This window comes from Poecile atricapillus, chromosome 17, assembly GCF_030490865.1.
Source record: "Poecile atricapillus isolate bPoeAtr1 chromosome 17, bPoeAtr1.hap1, whole genome shotgun sequence".
Taxonomy (NCBI): Eukaryota; Metazoa; Chordata; class Aves; order Passeriformes; family Paridae; genus Poecile; species Poecile atricapillus.
The window spans coordinates 3,174,996-3,196,763 of record NC_081265.1 but is presented as its reverse complement, the minus strand read 5'-3'; the positions used below and the strand labels follow the sequence as shown (position 1 = coordinate 3,196,763).

The 21,768-nt window shown below is 45.7% G+C and overlaps 1 protein-coding gene across 1 annotated transcript in view; it reads right to left on the bottom strand.

The window, feature by feature from the left end:
* CACNG4 (calcium voltage-gated channel auxiliary subunit gamma 4) overlaps positions 1 to 16,589 on the bottom strand; it is a 40,787-nt gene extending 24,198 nt beyond the window's left edge. Inside the window, exon 1 of the mRNA XM_058852575.1 lies at positions 16,306 to 16,589. Coding sequence (XP_058708558.1) covers positions 16,306 to 16,528 — 223 coding nt within the window. The 5' untranslated portion in view covers positions 16,529 to 16,589. The remainder of the gene's footprint in view (positions 1 to 16,305) is intronic.
* Between the last annotated feature and the right edge of the window lie 5,179 nt (positions 16,590 to 21,768).

Below are 21,768 nucleotides of genomic sequence, written 5' to 3'. Positions count from 1 at the left end.
GTATGAATTTATTCCACTGCCACTGTGGGGTTTTAAATTAGTTTTATTTTTCTTTTATTTCTTCTTGTTGACAAGCAGGGCTGCACTGCTCTGCAGATCTAATGTTTACAGATAAGGAAATATTGAAGGTCAAAAATTCTATTCTTAGTTATTCTTGTATAAGGTAATCTCCTTGTGCTGGTGACAATGCAGAGTGATCTCATGTCGCCATGGGTACCTGAATCATGCCTGTCTAACAGCCACATTCTCCATCCCCATCCCCTCCCCTCAAGTTCTTACGTAGAAAACCCAAAGATATCTCCAAGAAAAGCTTCATGTGTGATGCAAATGATGGACTGGAGCAAACACTTCCCTTTGAGACAGCGCACTGTGCCAGTGCCTCCCTCATGCACAGTTGGGGTGATGAATTAGTTTGCATTTGACTGTGACCAGGAAGAATTTTGCCAGGAATGCAGGCTGAATCCAACGTGTTACGAGTGTTTATTTAATGCCTGCAAATAAATATCAAAATTCATCAGTTTAGAAGGGTAACTTTGTCCCTCAGATGGGTGACTTTGTCCCCATGGCAGCCTCGGCCAGGGGGATGCAAACTGAGCTGGAATCCAGATGATGGGGGGAGAAGTGAGAGCAGCATCACGGCAGATCGTGGCAGGGACGAGGCAGGGAAGCACAGAAATGTGGCAAAAAGGTGAAAAAAACCACCAGAGAAACATTAATTATGTCTTCTCATGCCTGTAGGTTCATCTCAGTGCTTTAATACCCACAGGATGTAGCTTTCCTTGACAGTTTTGTAGCATCTAAAGGGAAGAAAAGAAACCAAAGAGGAAGCAAAGGGGGCCTTGGTGGTGACAGGGCTACAACTCTTTTTTTTCTGCCAGCTCTTCTCCCTGCTGCAGCATGGAAGCTTTTGGTCTCTGCTTTGAGCCGATGTGGATGGATCAGGCACATGAAAGACCAGCAGCAAAAGTTCCTAGAGGCTGACAGCAGGGCTGTGGATCAGGACTTCTGCATTTTCCCATAGCAATGGAAGGGACTGAAGTCTAAATCTGGGTCTTTGTGCTCACAGTCTTGATAGAAACTTATTTTAAAGGGAAAAAAAAAGCCCACAACAAGAAGAAAAAGAATACTCTCTGGGAAGGGGGGCTGAGCAGTGTGAGCTGCACATTCTTCTTAACATCAGGATTCCTTTTTTACTAAACCATTTCTGACCTCAGCAGTGTGCAGCAGGCAGGAAAACCAGGTTGGACTTGCAGTTTCTGGCAACAGGATAGAGGAAATCAGATAAACCAGCTTGTACCTACCACCTTGCTGTGAATTAGGGCTGTCCTTGTGTTTCACTTTTGTACAATCAATTTTCAGAATAAAAGCCTTTCTTCTACACCGCCAAGGGGTTTAATTCAACCCTGTAATAAATGGCCAGCTAACAATGGGCCAAACTCAGCTCGGATGTTGCTCTAGTTAATTAAGAAGTGTAACATCGGGGCTCAATTTGGCAAGGAGTGTGAAGTGACTGCCTTCAGAGGCAGGGAAGAAAAACCCTTGCTTAGCTCACTGCACCCAGCTCTTCAAATGCAAATTAACCTGTCAACATCTGCATGCAGCCACCCAGGACAGCTGCAAAAGGATCTCTCTGCTCCCAAAAGAAGGGCTGGAAATGTTTAGTTCCAAACAGCTATTTTCTAAAATAATTTCTAGTAAATAAGAATACATTTAAAGTGGTAAACTGAGCATCTGCTGCATGAAATGAATGGAGGACAGCATGTGAAAAGAAACATATGTCAAGTATGCACTTCAGATGCATTGACTACTTGCCTCCAAAAGAGAGAATTTAAACATATTTGCAGGAAACACACACAAAAAAAAAAAAAATTGCCTCTGCAACCCAAAGAAAAGCCTCAAATAACAGCACAAGTTCAGCTTGGCCATACCTTGGAAGGGAGCAGTCTGTTGGATTTCAGCTGCTGCCTGGCTTCTTTTCCTCAGGCACCTGTCAGGAATGCCAAGCCCAGGCGGCTTTTGTTGGGAGCAAACAATGTCCCTTTACCAGTGCATTTAAAAACCCAGAAACCTCATCACTGCTGCAGCCAAACCCTACCAGATTTGCTTCACTGGAGGGAAGAGAGAAAAGCAGCCCTGTGCCTTTTGCCTTGTGTGCAGGGTAGGAGACGGTGACATCCTGCCTGGGACCGATTCCGCGGGGCTCCAAGGGCACTGCTGCTGACTCAATCTCTGCCTTCAATACCCTGCAACTCAGGGAAATTGCATTTCAGTATTTCCTTCAGCCCATTATCCGCAGACAAAATCTCTGCTGACTTAACTGAAGCTCTTACTTACAAAACGAGCACAGGGTAAGGCCCCTTCAGAGGAGGAGAGGTTGGATCCCAGCTCTAAAGGGTGAACTCCTCTTTGTGAAGCAGCGTGTGGGAATATTTTTCAGTATAAAAGGGCATAGGATAAACTCTGATGTCCCTTTTTTTTTTTTTTTTTTTTTTTGTCAGGGGAATAATCTCCATTCCAACACTGGGAGAGGTGTCTGTCTGTCTGTCTGTCTGTCTGTCTGTCTGCTGAGGCTTTGCTAAGGGTTCGGTTTTGCAGCTGTGATCTCATGGTGCAGCCATCTCCTGCGGTCCCCTCGGGAGGGAGGGAGGGAGGGGAAACAAGCCATGAGCAGCTTCTGCACAAACTGCTCTGCTATGATAATGTGGTGTAATTAAACAGGACTCCAAGATCCCAGAGTTATAAAAACCCATGGCTTGTACCAACACTTCTACTCATCTGTGGGTTTTCAGGCTGAATCAGGGCTGAGCAAAGAGATCATGTGAAAAAGATTTTTGACTCAGCTGGTGGAGTTGGTCCTGCTCACTTTGGCACATTGTAGCATCTTAATAACACAATTAAGAAGAAAAAAAAAAAAGAGAAAAATCTCTGGAAGATCCAGAAACCTACTGGTTCTCAAGGAGAGCCTCAAAATGGAGGTATCCCTTCCTGTCCCTCCTTTGCTTGGGTTTGCTTCAACACCTTTCCCCCCTGATGGTGGGAGTTCCATTTCCAGGAGCTGCCATTGCCCAGGCTCTGGAGTGCCAGGACCCAGCAGTGGGGCTGGAGCTGCATCCCCTTGGCTTGCAGGGCAGCACAGAGTTGCTATTGAGTGTGTGTCCACATGGAAACAGCAGCGGTGCTCCAAGAATTCCATTTCCACGGTGCCCCTGGGCCTTGCCTTGACATCTTCATTGTTCCACGGAGAAATAAAAAAAAAATAAAAATCCACGGGTAGCGTAAATGCAAAGTGCAAAATCCAGAACACCATAGGACAGGGTTACCTAATGGTTAATTTAGAAAGGAACATATCATTAAAAACGTATGAAGGTGGCTACATATTGATGCTGTATAAATATTTAAAGGGATGCCTCTCGTAAGGGCAGAGTTCCAAGCTATACCTAAAATAACGTGTGTGAAAGAAAATTAAAAGAATATTTCACCATTTGGACTTGTTTAATCTGCCTTGGAAAGGGTTTTTATGCCCAGCTACTGAACATTAGTATGGAAAAGGATATCAGACAGAACTCATTTTTGGTGTAATTCTACCAAAGTCAGCAGAGTTAAACTGAAGATGATTTTTCTGGCCTTTTAAATAGAGTGTAATTTTCTCCATGGGTAGTTATTAAATGCTATTGAGAGAGACTGCGGCTGCTGTTGGAAGGGCTTTCTGGAGAGGTCACTCTGTCCCATGTGAACAGCACCAGCGAAAAACCAGGAGCTTTGTAGTTTTTACAACTTGAAGAGTTCCTGGAGGCTCTAACTCCACCACACGTCAGTGCCTGACCCAAAGCTAAGAGCACACATCTATTCTGAGTTGAGATATCCTGGCTTGACATCCACTCCTACATCACAAGAATTCTGCCCGTAGAAATTGCTTAAAATATTGGAGGGGGCATTGCAAAAGATATCCGTGAGGACATTTGGTCCATCTCTGTCAGAGAGGACATGTTCCTTAAATACACTTTCTGAGGCTCAACTGCTCAGCCTTGACATTTTGGGGCTGTTGGGGTTTGTGTGCTTTTCACCAGCTCTCCTAAGCACTGGCTGAGGTGGCCATTCCCTATCCTTGCTATTTGGGACCCAGATTCCTGCGGTCTTCTCTGCACAAGGACCAATTTGAAGGGTGTAAAAATGCCCAAAAGGTACCTCCTGCATGGGCACAAGGCTGAGTAAGTCCTAGACTAAAAGGTTCCTATTTGGGGGGGGATTGGGAAGATGTCAGGGTCTCTCAAAAAGCACCTCAAGGACCTGGATCTCCCGTGGATGGCTCTGCCCCTCTCGTGGAGCGCTGAGTGTGGGGTTGGGCAGGAGCCTAATGGGTTTTCCTCCTGCCTGCACAGCCAAGGACTCTGCCCTCTCTTGCAGAAATTAAGCTCAATCCTCAGGCAGAGCAGCAGCAAAATTTGGATCATAAATCAAGATAAATCTTGGTTTTAATGGGGGGCAGAACCCAGAGAATTATTTAGCCGTTTTACAAAAAGCCTAACATCCTCTTGGGATGAAACGGGAACACATGAGACCTCATAATTTATATATGTATTAACTTCCCACTGGTGAAATTAAAATGCAAAATAGTGTCTCTAAACAAAACTGTGGAGCTCTGTCCCTTGAGAGAGTTAAAAATGAAATGGGCAAAGCATCTCCCACAGGATCTATTCTTACCCTTGTAGGACTTTGGGCTGGATCGTAGGTATTTTCTTTCTCACAGCCACAATGCTGAGCTCCAAGAAAGGATTTGTCTGTGCAATACAGTGAAGCTCAGCAATAATTACCCATTGTGCTCTGTGATGAGCCATCCCTTTGGTTCTTCAGTAACCCGTGCACCTGGACTTCAACTAAAACCAAATAATATGCACAGAAAACATTTTTATGTAAGAGGAGGTGAACATCACTAAAAATCAGAGAGCCTTTGTATGGCATGCCAAACTGCTGAAGCGAAAAAATGTCTTCAGTGAAAGGGCTCAGATGTGAGCATGTTTCAGTGCACAGCTCCAGGAAAAACTCTGATAATAAATGTGAGCTTGTTATCGTTGCTTTTCAGTGGGAAGTAAAGCCGGAAGCAGGGTCGTGCTGGCTAATTGAAGCTTACATTTCCATTCAAGCACTGCATTTTAATTATAAACTGGTGACACAAGTGTCACTTAGTTCCTACCCTGTTTTAAGTGTGCACACGTACAAAAAATATTTTCGGTTATTAATTTATTCTTGTGATCATATTCATTATCCTGCATTATGTCTACCAGGCACGTGTCTAATGACATGTTTGATACATGCTAATTCTTATGCCTCTTTTAATACAGAGCTTGCACAGACATTTTAGGCTGAGCACGGTGCCAGTTGGCCACCAAAACAGGTGCACATTAATGCTATAAAATCAGCATTAGGAGCTGTGTACCCATATTCTGGCCAGCTGCAAGCACTTGCTCAGCCCTCCCGGGGCACAGCAGTCATGCCAGAAAATGGGATAACCTGTGGGAGTAGCTGCATCCAGTGCTGATGCCTGGAGATGCTGATGGTGAGGTCCTGCTGCCCAGGTCTGGCCCTGATCCTGGACCAGGATCCAGCTCTGAGCGTGCTGGCTCTTTGTGTGGCCAAAGCCCTGGGTTAATGCTTAAAATTCAGGTGGAAAATTTCTGGCCTGTTTTTCCTTCCCTATGGGGTTTTTGTGCTGTGCCCAAAGAATGTCTCCAGCTAGAATGCTGCCATTTATATACAGAAATTAAAATAAAATGAGCAAAAAGGTCACTGGGAAATGGCTACCAAGAGACATCGAGTAAGTCATTAAAAAATCAGACTAGGAGCACAAGTGAAAACAAGGGAAATATCCCTAGAAAGCAAATTATGAAGGTAAACCTCTTCCAAAGGCATGGGATGGAACAGGATAGCTGTGTTTTTCCCCTCTTAATTTGCTACCAAACTATAAAGAGGATTCTGTTTTAATAAGCACAACCGTAGCGGGACATTGCAAATGAATTGTTCGAACGGCTATAATTAGAAGTGGTGCTGTGAACATCATTCCTAAATGCTGCATGGTTTATTTCAGGTCTTGTATCTTTAAGGATCCCAAAGCACCTCGGAACCGTCTGCTTTTGTCAGAGCTAAAGGCAAGGACAAGAGCACAGCAAAACGTGCAGGGCAAAGGAGAAACACTTCCCATCCTCTGGAGCAGAACACAGGATGTTTAATCTCACAGTGAGCAGATATTGGCATAGCCTTGGATAAATATCTTTTGAAACACCCAAGTATCTTAAAAAATGAAATTTAGTTGACTCTCAGTGCAATGTAAGCTTGGATAGAGGTCGGAAGCCTCACCCTTTGGAAAATCTGCTCACTGTCTCGGAGCATCTTTTTCGACAGACAAAAATGTGTTTTCACAGTGGGCAGGGCTGGGGGGACATGGACCAGCTCTGATCAAACACAAGGTGGGAACATCCAAGCAGCTCCAAGCAGGAGCCAGGAAAGTCAGCCTCTTGCTACGTTCATTGGCTTGGGTTCAGTGTGTGCAGAGGGGCTTTTGGACTGGAGCTGTCTGTGTCCTACTGCTCCATCTGGAAAGGGTCACTCTGTCTGCAAAGAGAACTCTGGTGACCCCCAAATCACTGTCATGGCAAATAACTGAGCCCCTGCTGGCTGGCAGAAGGATGAGGGTGAGGATCCAACTGGTTTGGGTTAACAACTCGGTTGTAAGAAACATTTCCTAACTGCTACTGAGCTCCCAGATTTATTAGTTGATGTTTTATCATGTTTAGGAGAGCTCTGTTTGGTACTGATGTTTTCCAACAGTTCCCCAATAAAACCCAGTTGAAATGGTTACAATTGTTCCTGAGCTCCAGCTGTACAGAATGAAGCGCCTTCAGTCAGGTGTACAGAGTGGGAACAGGAGATGTTAAATCTGGGAGGAAGCAGAGTCTGGGGCTCTCCCTCTGCAATGGAAATCAAATTCCTGAAGTTTTGGTAGTTCACAGTGGCCTGCAAATCACCTTCCCACACTCAGCAGAACCATACCTGGAGTTTAGCAATGCATTTTGGGCTATTGGCTTCACTGGCTCCACTAACAGGGCTCTGTTCAGTGAATTTGAGGGATTCAACCCTGTTCACAATCCCCGTGGATGAAAATGTGATGTGACACAATGCAACTTGCTGTTTCATCATCTGGCTAAAACCAATCTAACACACAAAGAAACCAAGTCTAGAGAATTTTGCATTAAAATATATGCATTATGTAAAGGAGCACTGCTATGGTTTGCTTGAATTTAGAATATCCACTGGACAAAGATGATTAAAGCCCACTACTGCCATTAGTGAGTCATGCACGGAGGAGTACCACAAACTTTCATATCTGGATACCTTTGAAAGCTCAGCCTAAATAGTCACAAGGTCTTCCAGCATTGAGAGTCTGTTATTTCATTTGCTTGCAGGCAGTTGAATGCTGGGGGCTGAACTCTAAAAAACCCCAACAGCATGACAACTCTTCCAATAAAATCATCCAGTGCCTCGCTATCAGCTATCACTGATAGCTAGCGAGCTGTGAGATAGGTGTGCACAGCTCTGATAGGTATTTGCAATAAGTTATAGTTTAGATTTGATTACATTTAGGCAATGTTCCTCTGGCAAGATCCTATTTCAAGTCATAATTGTGACATGCCATGGTTCCTTTTTAATGCCTTGCAGCACCAAGAGATAAACTGTGCCTCTGGGATGCAAGGAAGACAATAACAACCCCAGTGTTATTGAATGCTATATATTTGGACAGGAGAAAATATCCAGTCATCCATATTCTACACAAAACTGCATCATTTAAAAAGTATAAATGGGAGACAACTGATCTGAAACCTCGGTAGAGAATTGGCAGTGACTTAAAACTGGTTATTAACTTAATCTGAAAAAACCATCCTGGCAGCTAAACAAGGGTGCTAATTCCTGCTTGAGCTGGGTCCCTCTCCCACTCAAGCAGGGGATGTTCAGTGCTTCTGAATATCTGAGAAACATTTGGCATTATCAAGCTAACAGGACTGGCTAAGTGAGAAACATTCAAAGGGCACAACTAAGTGGCACAATTCCAAAACAGCAATTAAAAGGCGGAATGCTTGAAAAAGAACAATAAAAGAGGTTAATTTGTATCAGGGCTTGGCAATTGGTACAGGAAATACTGTAATTCCATAACGTTCTATCCCTTCACCCATCTCTTCATACCATTACTGTGTGTTTATAATCTATCATTCCTTCATGGATTACATTTGACAAGAAATGACTCAATTCTGTTGAAGAAGAATTTACAGGGTTATTTGTTAAGTAGGCAGGAGCCTGGATAAATCCTGGGAAACAAGTAAAACAGGTAGAGGAGAAGAGAACCCAGACTATCCCTTTGGACAGGTAAGTGATTACACTTTTTTCACTGGCAGGATGGAACAGAGATGGTCAAGAGTTAAGAAGAGAAATGAAAAATCTTAAAATTCTACCTAGGGCAGTATCTACAGATTTTCTAGAGAAGGACTCATGCCCTGTCAGCGAAGAGCTAATTTCAAAGGTATCTCTTTAGCAGAAAGAAGGTTACAACATTTCAGCAAGGGGAGGAAAAAAGAGGAAGAGAACAAAGCTGTTGAGAGAATGCCACGGGAAGGAGGAGGAAGAAGGGCTGGACTATCTGCCAGGCTAAATCAAGAACTGCTTCAACGCTTCCACTGCATTTGACTCCCAGCATGCAACAACTGGCAAAAATGCCCCCAGATCTGAAGGGAAATTTAGCTAAGTCTGTCTAGGCTGGGCTATCCATCCTGCAGGCAGCTTGCCCGGAGGCTTGCTATTTTGAGATAGTAGAGAGGCCACTTGTCATTAATATTATGATAAATCTCAATATAGAGAAAGCCTCAAATGTTGCTGTGGTCCCCAGCACCTCTGTGTGCCCCTCAAAAGAGTCACAGCCACACTGAAAGAAAAAATACAAGATGAATGCCAGGAAAGAGCCACATTCCACATTAAAATGTTGAAGAGAAAATGAACTGATGTACTTCAGTAGTGGAATCAAATAGCTAATAAGGGGAAGAACTGTCTGGGAATAGAAGAGGGAGGACAAAATATATTGCAATTTAACTGATCAAAACACAGTGAAAAAGTGAGATGCTTCAGAACAAGGCAGAAAAAGCCATGAACTCCTGCCCAGCACTGGTGCTGTCTGCTGCAAACACCCTTTTGTTCTGAAGTCATAAATGTGTATCAGCCTCTCAGACATATGGGCAGTTGTGCATTTATCCTGTTTATTTTACTACTCCTGTGCATCCTGCCTTGCCATCTGTTGGGAAGAATTTGGATGCTGAACCATAAGTCTGAGACATAATAAATACCAGTAAACAGAAATCTAAAATGAAGATAAGCACCAAGTAATGTTTGGAAGCAGGACCCGTTTTTCAGTTTGATAGTTTGATTTATTTCTTGAGATGAGTCTTGGCTCAGAAAAGAAGGACCAGCAGGAAAAGGTCCAATTGAAGGGACAAATTTGCGATCCCTTCTCTTATATTGGCTTTATATTGGCATGATTCCACCGCCTTCCTAGAAAGCAGTTAACTTTACGTAGGTGGAGAATGAGACTTAATCCTGTCCCTCAAGGAAGACATGCTTAAACACCAAATATTGCATGTATAAAACATAAGTTGCAAGCAAAACGCTTCAAACCCAGTTAAAGCCGTGTTCATGCATCTTCCCCGAGCTGGGCAGCCCTCTCGCCGTGTCCCAGTTTCTCCACATCTTCGTTTCCATTTTATTATTAGAATGAGAGGGAAGTGGGTGGAAAGGAAGCACAGTTATCCCTCCCAGTCAGGGGCAGGAAGATAAAGTAACAGGCCCCAGATCAAGCAGGAAACCTACAAAAGCCCAGAGCCACAAGCTCATCATCCTCCTCCTCCTCCTTCCTCTCCATTTTCAGTTTGGGGATACAGAAATTCTACAGAAATCGCTGTTCTTTAACACATAAACCACAGAGACACCAACTAAATATCTGGGAGCTGAGAGGTGTTAATAACAGGCTTTAGATTACACTCAGTACCTAAGTACTCCTACCTCCTCAAAGGAATTAGAGATGAGATGAAAGCACTTGCTTCCCTTCTTAATATTTCTTCCTTTTTTCCTCTTTTTCTGGAAAAATACACAAGACTACAGGATGGAGACATCAGGTACACTCCCCTTCTCCCTGAGCTTTTTATGAGGTCTTTTGCACCTGCCAAGACTGACTGAAGCTACAGGTGGGACAGCACGACCTGAGCAGAGGTGCCACTGTGTGACCCAGCAAATGGGCCAGGATGTACTGGAGGAATAATCACTGTTGAAATTTCACAGGAGCAAGAAAACCACATTGTTGTATTGACTTGTTTTACCAGTTTACACTGGCGAGGGTCAGTAGAGCTGCCAGAAGGCAGGGCAAGCCCTGGCAGGATGTAAAAAGAGCAATAAAGCCCATGGCAGAAGGTCAGTTAAAGGTAACAGCTGCTGGACGAAGCCCAAAGACTGCATTACATCATTGCAAAGGTCCCCACAAACCCCAAAATGAGTTACTATGGCTCTGACAGATCCTACCACAAATGCCATCTGTCAAGTCCTCAGAACATGCAGTGTAACTATATACAGAATAAAACAGTAACTGCAGCACAACACAGCCACGAGGATCCTGTTTGTACAACCCAACGCCTCCCTGACTCTTCACAAAACATTTCTGAAACTTCCCCAGAACAATCCTGAAACCGAGGTGAGATTAATATTCCCCACATTGCATCCTGCACAGCAGAAAGAGCTTTCCAGCTGGATTACAAATGTGCTTTCATTGGTTTGCAGCCTTTGGGGAGCACCACGAACACACACACACAGTCTTTGGGATCCAAGTTTTGCACTGGGATATCTGACATGCTGAGAGCCACCGAGGAAAAACCAAAACCTTGGTGTAGCCTGATAGCTCCCTACCGGCAATAGAGTAGATCAAGTTCAAGAAAGCAAATTAATTCATTAAAGTGACATATATTCAGTCAATTAGCTTCAGATCCCAGTTTCATAGAGCAGGGAAGAATGGATGTTTTGTGACATCAATAAGATCATTTGAGAGCCTCTGTACAAATGTTCAAAGAGGTGCATTGAGACACATGCTTTTCTTTTTTTTTTTTTTTTTTTTTCATTTGAGATTAGATAATACCTTAACCCATCCTCTGCTGACAGGTCCTCCAGCACCAAATTTCTCAGTATTTTTAAGTATTTTATACTATGGACAATATTTCAAAGGGAGTGAACTCTGTGTCCATCTCCAAATTCAGAAACTCTAACAAATGGAATGCTTGTGGAAAAAAAAAAAAGCATAAAATGTTCTTAGTTGCCACCAAAACTTCCCTGCTTCAGCCAGGCTTGCAAAGCTGACATTTGAGTGCTAAGAATTGCTCTTAAAAACAGTGAATAAAGCACACGGACGTTCTCAAGAGCTTGAGTTTTATCAAGGAAATGGAAATGCTATGAGCAGGATGCATGGAATGAAAAAGTGCAAACATGGTCTGAATCTCAGCAAAGTCCTTCACTGATGGGTTTATGTTTGCATTGAAGGATTCATGGGTGAAAGCTCACTCTTCAGGAGTGCAATAATACATATATATCATCCTAGAAACAGGCTACAGCATCGCAAACCGAGTTTTTCAGAGCAGAGACACCCATTTGTGTATTCTCCATTTGCAACCACTTTTCTCAGTGTGAGCACAGGCTCATGTGCCTGCACAGACTGAGAGGAGCAACCACCTCTTAATGTGCCTCAACCTCCAAGGCTGATCTTAGAGTGATTTAACATTTGCTCCACACCAAATAACACTTTGGCCACAACGCTGGAATAAAAACTCTGCGTTGTATTCAGTTTATTCCACCACAAACAGTGGTGGGTGCTGGAGTTTCATAGCTGTGCTTGGAGAATACTAAGGAATATTCATTCTTTTTGGATGAGCCATGAATTTGCAGCATTGATGGATAGCAGCCTGCCTTTATTTGCTTGCCTCAAACATTGGTATAAGCATTTTTATTTTGTTTTCAGGAGTATCCATGGAAGCAGCGCATGCGGGTGCCGCGGTTCCCGTGTTTGTGCGCATTCATCCAAGCTGGAAGACTCACAAATAATTGTGCAAATGTGCATTTGTGCAAGTTTTCAAAATCATAAATGACTTACTCCATCCTTCCTCCCCATTATGAACGTTCCAGCCAGGAAGGACACGTGGGGCCCACGTGAATTAAATGGCCAATTGCACCACTTGAAAAGTAAATGGCAAACAGGGAATGCTAAAAGCAGTAGACACAATGGGTTCAAAGAGATTCATGTGCTGAAGTGTTTAATAAAATACTCTTTGAATAAATTTAAATTACAAGTACATTACTTGATTTCCTATCTTGATGTCACAGAGCCTGCAGAGCGCTCTATTGTGAGCTGTCCTATTAACTTCAGCACGATTGTTCACCAAGATAAGCAGTTTCAGTGGATAAAGTGGTGTTTTTAACATTGTTTTTTCCTAGGCAAATATTTTAATCAGATCCTCCTTGTGAGTAAGGCTGTGCGAGGCTTACGAAGCTGTGCCACACATTTCCCATAGGAACAGCAGCTGCTGGGAAATCAGAGTGGTTTAATCTCCCTTTCTCAGCTTAGATTGACCACAACATGGTCATTCACAGGACACAGCATCTGCTCTGACCCCAGAGCTTGTGAGAGCTTGTGAGAGCCACCACAGCTCCAGTGTGGACATGGGACTGAACAGCAGCCAGAAATGGGGCTGGCTGGCTCTCGTTGGGAGTTTGTGGGCTGGGGTGCAGGTTTTGGGTTGATTGCTGCATGGGGGCTCCGTCAGAAACTCCCTACTCTGGTGACATTTGAACTTCAGCTACCACAGCTGCAGCTACTGTGGTTGTCTTGGGCCCAGAAAACCAAACTCCAGCTTTTCCAGGGAGCCCTGGGCCATCTGCAGAGGCTCAGCCACTTCTGTTCTGCACATTCACACCAGGAACCATTTCACTTTCCCACTGAAGGCAATTACCTTGGATACAACTTTTAAAAATCCACGCAGAAACAGCGCAATTATTTAAAATCCACTCAATGAACCTCCTACCTTCACCTTTGACAAACACGCTGAAAGAACAAAATTGGGATTAGACAGGCAAGAGTTTGACTGATGTATCATTAACTCTGCTTCTTGAGTGACTAAGCTCCATAGTAGTATCAACTACTAGTACTGAAACATGATTTCATCCCTGCAGCTCCAAACAAAGATAATATGCTTGATCCCTAAACTGTATCACTCCAATTATGATGCCAATTTGTTGTAAAATATTGTTTCAAAGAAAAACAGGAAAACATTGAGGAGCACCTGATAATTGAATTATAAGGTTATCCTTTTACACCCTGTTTCAGCAATTTTGTTTGAAATCTTGGAACTGGGGCTACAGAACAGGTGATTGCTCAAAATCCAGCATACAGGTTGTTTTATTGATAGAGTTGAGACACATTTTACTGGGAAATTTCAATTGGCCTGAAATTTGCTCAGCAAAATGCTTTAGGTATGTCAAAAGCAATTTCAGAGCCTGTTTAAGGCATTTTCATCTTCTGCACATTTGTGTCTCAGATTTGTCTTTTTGACATGAGGAAAATGGCAATAAAGGCCATTAAAATAAATTAAGGACGTTTAAACCATTATTTCTTCAAAACACCAGAAGATTTCTAAAAATAGCTTTGAAGCCAAATAATTTAATCACATATAAAACTCCATGACTGAAGTTATTTTCCTGCTATGTATCTCCTCAGAATTGCAATATTACCTTTAGATTACTAAAAGACTCAGCCACTTCAAATGAGCGAGGCTCTGAAATGGTCAAGGGAGTGTTGTTTTAAATCAGTTCCTAGAAATGGTTTTATTATTTTATAAAACAAAGGAATGGTTCCATGTTGAAATCCAAGTCCCATGGCATGGTTTAAAACATGAATAATTTACTGTATCTATAGATTTTATCTTACAAAACAGAACATACTGAAAAAGGAGGAGAGAATGTAGTCTCTGCTCCTCAGCTCTGAGAACAGATGACAGCTTTCTCAAATTGGGCATTCTTAGCACATATTTGACAACTTTAAAAATTGTAACTTTATAATTTGATTATGAGCATTTGAATTTTGAGCAGAACAGCTCCCTCGCTGTCGGATTGATGTGTCCCATGAAACGCCTTTTTATCCCCCAAAGTGCTGGGGGTTTGATCTTCCCTTGCACACAGCTCCCGGCTGTTCAGCAAGAGCCCTGGTGAGTGCCAGGAGGGCACCGGCGCTGCCCAGTGACGCAGCCACACTGGAGCTCGGCCGCCTTACTGGGAACTGCTTCAGCGCTGCCCTCCCAGCTCCCCTGACTGCTGCTCTCCTGAATAAAGTTCTGACTTAAACCCAGGTGAAATCAAGGCAGAAATCCCACCAGTTTCAGTCAAAGCTGAGCATCACTTCTATGAGTGGTGTTACTGGGAGACCGCACAGGAATGCTGGCATTGGGAAGCTCAGGGATGTTTCCTGGAGGTCACAGGTCCAGTCTAGCTGAACAAGCTCAGCAACTCCTGCAAGATGCAAACAAACTTATTTTCCATGAAAACGGAGGCTGAAGACACTTAGAACAAGCTCAGTGAAGATCAAAAGATTCAGTTCAAGTGGAGGATGCTCAGCAACTCTCAAGCAGACTCAGGAGCTCTCAGATGCAAACCCTCTTTTTCCAGGTGCCATAAAAGCCCGTGCTGAGTGTTAGATTTCCTTTAAGAGTCATAAAGCCAAGCATTGCTATTACCCATAAACCTTCACATTTCAGTAATTCTTTCTCTCTTTAGCATCTAAAAATATTTCCTTTTCCTACAGCTCTTCTATGTATGCTTACTATTACTAGGTAGCAAATCCGGTATTTTAAGAGAAAAAACACTGTACAGTGCAGCCTTAAATCATTAGCCAAAAGAGAAGATGAGAACAGACGTGAGAAAGAGGTGTTTTCTACCACGCCACAGCCTGTTCTGGGGAGGAGAAAAAAACCCATCTGAACACAGCTGCGACTCTGAACCGGAGCTGGGCTCGTCTGGGCTGAGCCGTCTGTCAGTGGGAGCACGGCACAAAGCCGGCTTTGCGAAGTTCCCGTGTGCTGAGCCGAGCTGATGGAGCGAGAGGCGCAGCCCTGTGGGGAGCGGGGCTCCGCTGCCCCACGCCCCCGAGCCGCAAAGCAGCTCGGCACAAGTCACCCGCGATCCTCTGCTCTCCCTCTCCCCCACATCTCCCGTTCCTCCAGCACCACGGAGGCTCTGCCGGCCGCTCACAGGGAGAATGGGCCAGCGGGTGAGGGGCTTGAGAGCCACCGTGGCCGCGGCCCCGCTGCCAGCGCACGTCCCTCTGCCGGGGATGTGCCGCTTTCCCACGGCCGGAGCCCCGCGCTCTCGGCTGACAGATGTTGTTCCCTGTCTGGGCTCTGCGACCCGCTCTGCCAAATCCTCGCAACACCCATGTGCTTCTTTGTCCCCGCAGTTACCGCCGCGCCTTCTCCACAACTCCATTTTCGGAGCGGGAGCCACATGTTCGGCCTGTGCGGGGAGCGGGGTCCGGCTGCCCCGCTCGGCCGCCAAAGCTCGCATCCTTTTATTGTTCCTATCCTCAGCCTGACCCTCGGGCTGTGCCAAGGAACCCCGAGTCCACACCGAACCACCCGAGCGGTGGCAACACCCCCTTCACCCGAGCTCCCGGTGTGTCTGTCTGGGGGCAGACTGGGAGGAACTGGAGTTGCCGCTGTCCTGCCCGCGGTTGAGCTCCAAAGCTCCCAAAGCCAAAGTCCCGGGGGGAAGGGGGCGGGGGCCCATCCTCGAAGCCTGCAGGGTTCAGGTGCGCCCTAAAGCACCCAAAGCCCCGACCCCGCCAGGAGCCCCCAAAAGCCCCGAAGCCCCGGCGATGGTCGCGGAGCGAGGTCGCCCCCCTGGGCAGCGCTCCCCTGGGCAGCGCTCCGCATCCCGCCGCCGGTTCCCATGGCAATGTCGGAGATGCCGGTTGCCACGGAAACGCCATCCTCCTCCTCGGCCGTGTCCGAGGCAGCGGCGCGGCTCCGGCTCCGGCTCCGGCCCCGGCTCCGGCTCCGGCTCCGGCGGGGCTCAGCCCGGCGGCTCCGGCTCCGGCTCCTGCCGGGCTCTGCCCGGGCGCTGCCCGGCGGCTCCGGGAGCGCAGCCGGGTCCCCCCGGGAAGTTGCTCCCCCCTCCCCGGCGCGGCCCCGGTACCTTCGAGGCAGCAGATCCTCCAGAGCCCCGAGTGCGTGAGATCGCCCCGCGCCTTCCGCGGCGGCCCCTGCGCCTCGTCCGTCGTGATGTTGGTGCCGTTGCAGATGTGGGCGCTGGAGTAGAGCCAGTAGTCGGTGCCGATGGCGATGGCCATGAGGCTGAAGGCGGCGAAGGCGCCCACCGTGGTCAGCAGCATCTGGACGCCACGGTCACACCACACCATGGTGCTTCATAGTCCCCGCACGGGCGCGGGGGGCCGCACGACACCGCCCGGCAGCCGCCGCGCCCGCGGGAGGCTCCGAGTCACGGGGCGGGGGGCGGGGGCCGGGCGGGGGGAGCCGCCGCCGCCGCCGCGGGGCCGGGCTCCGCCGCCGGCCGCGCCCCCGCGCACCGCCCCGGCCGCGCAGGCACCGGGCACGGGCGGAGGGAGGCGGCGAGGGAGGGGCGGCCCGGCCGGCACCGGAGGCACGGAGCCCTCCCGACACCCCCGACGTGAGGCCGCCCCGCCGGGGAGAGCCCGGCCCCGGCCCCCGGTGCGCGCCCGCCGAGCGTCGCTCCGGTGCTTCGGTCTGAGCGGGCTCCGCCGAGTCTGGCGTGTTCCATCCCGGGGAACGTGCTCCGGGCAGGTTGGACGGGGCTTGGAGCCGCCCGGTCTAATGGAACGAGATGGGCTTGAAGGTTCCTTCCAACCCAAAGCATTCTGTCGTCCCATGGAATTCCCAGGGGACGAAGGTGTGAGTGTGAAGCAGGCTGGCTCTCGACCCTGCGGGACGCCAGGATCTGTCTGGAGAGCAGGGAGGTCTTGCCCACCCTAGAGGTGCAAAGCTCTGCACCTTCACTGCTCTTTCTTGGGTGGGTTCTGCACACCTTCCTTCTGCTGCATGGGCTGCCCTGGAAATCACCGTGGAAACGGTGCCAAACACGGTGGGGATGAGGCTTCGCAGTTCCAAGAAGGTGCCCACATTGCCAGGGAGCCATAGCAGAGCCATCAAGGGGGTATAGCCACGGTTTCCTCCTGCAGCCTCACTCTGCGATTAATTACACAGGGAGGTTGTAGGCAAGTATTTGGGTTGCTGGTTTGCTCCTGCTTGGAAGGGTGTGGAGACAATCCAGCACCTGAAAATGTATTTCCTTGGAAAACCAAGGGGAGAAATATCTACACCATTTTTGTCGCGCTATCCTGTCTTCCACCCCTCACTCTCATCACCGCGAGTTGACAAGTCGGTCCTGCCTCCACCTCATGCAAGTGACAAGCCAGATGAATGGGAAGGCTTCCTGATCAGCTAATGCATTTGTGTGGAGAGAACGTGGCAGCACACCAGTTTTATGTATATGAATTAGGGAGTGGGAGGACAAGAGCTACAAACCTCGAGAAATACAGTGCTCTTGCCGAGCAGTGCGTGGATGGCTGCAGGTGCTTGTGTGACTCCAATGCTCAGCATACCAACGCAGAGAGGCTTTTCAGCTGCTCGTCCATTTCAGAAAAAAAAAAACAACTGGGAGAACAAAAAGCAAATACAAATTAAAAGCTGGTCTTTATTTTACAGGGACCTCGGCGAATTGCTCAGACATGAAGCCTATAAACATAGAACAGCTCCAAAGACAGATGCTTGGTTTAAAAATGTAAATTACACTTTTCTTTTCTGTTGTGGTTTGTAGGTGTATCAGTGCCTTTGCAAAAATCACCTTCTAAATGAATGTCTCCATTAGGGATGGAAGAATGAAATCAGGTAAATTCAAAAGCAGAGTGAAACCTCGTTCCGAAAAACTGGATTGAGCATTTAAGTTTAATGAGGTTCAACAAACTTCTCATTTGAAATATATGTTTGTACCTCTGGGCTTTGGGGTTTTGGACAGAGTGGGGAAATGAGATACTGAAACAGCAGGAGAGAAGCTATTTCCATAGCTTTTTAAACCTATCAAGCCTTAATTAATATTATTTATTTGTATTACGGTATTGCTGGGAGAGATGCTTTTGGCTGGAGCAGAGGGAGGGGGAGGGCTGTACCCAGAGCAGGGGTTCCACATGGCACTGAAACATCCTCCTCATCCTCCCAGGACACAGGAAGGGTGGTGGCTGCTCTGGTGGGTTCTCAGCAGGCTCCACCAGCAGGAAGGGGACTCTCAGCACCAGGGTTTCCCCGGGCTCAGAGCCACCAGCCCCGCAGCAACGCTCCTATTGACGGTGCAAGGTAACAGCACATTAACAGCATTTATTAATAAAATATCTTTGCTCCTTTTCCTCCCCCTCCCAGTTTTGTGAAGAAGACATCTGTTTCTGTTTCTCCTGCCCCGGGAGAAATAACTCAGGCTCCTGAAGGGTTACAGAGCAGCATCCAAGGCAGGCAATCATTTTCTGCCCAAGCTATCTTCTTTAGTTTAAAAATGTTCTCTATTCTTTTGAAATGCATGAAGTAGATTGTGGGAGAGCTAATATTATATTCCACTACAGAAAGCTGGTGGAGTATTTTACATTGATGTCTGGCTCTAGTGATTTTCTAAGGATTTTGAATTCATTAAATCCAACCATTGAATAATCTCCATTCGTGGCGGAAGGAAGGCAAAAGTGCTTACGCTCTTCAACAGCAGAAAAGCGTGTAGTCTTTTCTTAAACACCAAATCTCTCTGACCCACTGCATGCAGCACAGGTTGCCCACCATGTCACATTTGATTTGCAGGCTTTGCTTATGATACAGCCTTATAAAACTGCCATTGAATGTAGCAGCAGAGAGCCTTGGCAGGGTGTTTTGCACTGCAGTAGCCTCCTCCATCCTCAATCAGAATTAAGATCCAATTGTTCCAAGCTCAGACCAGAGGCAGAAGCTCAGGACAATGAGAAGAGAAAGCCCCACAGCCTCTGCCTGTAATTCAACACAACAACGTGCAAGGACAAGAGTCCAAACCCAGAAATAATTTTTACCCTGGAGAAACAGAATCTTGAAACAGAATTGTTTTGATTCCTTGACGTTGATGTTCAAAGCTTTAAATGAAATCTTGTGCCTGATCATTTTATTTCTGAACTGAATAACAGTTACTTTGGAGACAAAACTTTGGCTTTAACTGAATTCAGTGAGAGCTGTCACTAATAAAATCCTGCCCCAGAGACACCACTGGTATCAGAAGAAAACTGCAAGATGTTACCATTTAGCATTACTGCTGCTAAGTGTCAAACATATTGAGTTTAACAGATTAGGTTTTCTTAGGTTTTTTTAATCTATCATCTAGAAAAATAACACTAGCATTTCACTGAAAGAAACATTTGGAAATTGCTCAAGAAGAACTCGAGAGAGTTCTTTCTCAGAATGAAAATAATCACTTCAATTAAATAGCGCTTTTGATGTAGATACAGTCGAACCATCATCAAAGCCTGGTACAGATATTTCATTCTTCCTTGTTCTTTCTCAGCTTTTAGCTCTGTGCATGTGAGAATGAATTGTAGCATCTAGGAATGTCCTAAAACTATAAGGACATCCATATTATTGGTGATTGTCATCTTCTGTGGTGTCTTTCCTATCTAATTTGATGCTGATATTGGGGGGGAAAAATATATCTTTAATAACCTCCTTTAGATTATGCTGTGTATGGAGAACTGGATGTTTCATCCATTTTGTACAGTGCTGGATAATCTCCTTTTATCCCCAGGGCAGTAGTGGGATTTGATTAAACCACCAGATCAGCAGCAGAGCTTCACATCTCCAGCCTGAGCACAGAACCTTGGAGGACCCAGGGACGTGGCAGAAGGTGTCAGGGGGTCACAGATATGTTTAAGAAGGAGTACTACTAAAATTGTTCCTGGAACTGTGTTTTCTTGCACTTTGGATCAGATGTTGCAGATTATTGTGATATCTGCTGAACTATCCTAGGGGACTTTTGCAGAGTTGGATCCAAATAATCAATCTCATAAATTCTGTCGTGAAACAAAGGCTGAATTCACTCATTTGTAGGGATGGCACAGAACCTGGCCCACAGACCCACCCATTCCTTCTATTGTAATTCATCATAAATTGCAAGAACGTTGTGTCTTTCACCTCTGAGGACCCCACTCGGTGCAGAGGGTCTTCCTTCTCCTGCAAGGCTGGCAGAGAAGTCACCATTGCATTTCAGAGTGTTCAGTACAGGAAAGGGTGAACTTGAGATTGGTTTGAGGTGTTATAAGGCTCAATTTCTTTTTTTAGTCCTTTCAAAGAGCATCTTGAGTGAGGGCAGAGTGTTTCAGATTGTCCTTCAGAGCTGAGCAAACGGTCATCTTAAAGGAAAAATATTGTCATTCCTTGCCACGTAAGGGACAACAGCTTGGCCTAGATTCTATTATTCCTTTTAATATATTAAATATTCTTTGGCTTAGTCATGGGAAGCAAAGCAACACAACTGCTTTCTAATAAATAAAATGTGCTCAGAAGCAACTCTGAAGCTTTCCAGATAACTGCATTTTGAGTTTGCCAGGAAGCCAGATGCTGCTATTGGAAAAGTAGCTGCTATGGTTTGTCATCCGAGCCTAGAAATTGATACCCAAGAATGATATGATGAGACAGACTCGATGACAGCATTGCTCTTTCTATAAATAATCTGAAGAAAACTTTTTTTTTCATTTAAAAAAAAAAAGTATTTTTTGTTAGAGACTTGCACAGCAAACCAGAAAATTAAAAAGGATAGGCATGCTGTGTTTGAATAGGCCCAACAAAAGAACATGATATACGCAATTTATAGAAGAATATACAGCAGCTCTCACACATTTTACACTACACAGGCTCTATTTTTCCCATAATACCAATAGTTATGAAACTCATTATCTTTTTGACAATGGAGAAATGGAATATTATTCCTTTACTTGCTTGATCATGTCAAATGTCAAAGAAAATTATGAATGCTTGTCCTTCAAGCACTCAGCCCTCCTGGTAAGATATTTAATATCAATAGCTTTCACATCCAGCTACAGAGTGAACTAATATTGCACATGTCTCACAGACCTAAAGTTGGCTGTGCCTGTTGCCTGCCATGAAATTCCATGTCTCAAGTCCCACCTCTTGTCCCAGTCCTAAGCATGGGGAAATTCATTGCAGTGGCAAGTGGCACATTAAAAATTACCTGGAGAAGGAGTTAAATCCATGAGCAGGGGTTATTTGTGGGTCTAAACTGTTAAAAAGGGAATGGGAGAAAGAGCAAGTTGTTAACAGGAGTCTTGATTTTCATCATACTTCAAAAGATTTGGAGAGGAGTGTTCTGATGAGATGTTCTGGGAGTTTCTAGCACAAGAAACCTACTAAGAAGCCAGTGAAAAAAATCATAATCCTTTCAGTGTTGGAGAAACAGATGTGCTGAGTGAGGGCTCACCCAGACAAGGCACTGCTGGAATGAGCTGTGTTCATTCTCAAGGCAACATCCAGAGGGAAATACAAATTCTCCTTGGGAATATGGTACAAGGATGGGGAGAGGGGAGAAAGGGTAAAAAGAAATGCTGGTGAG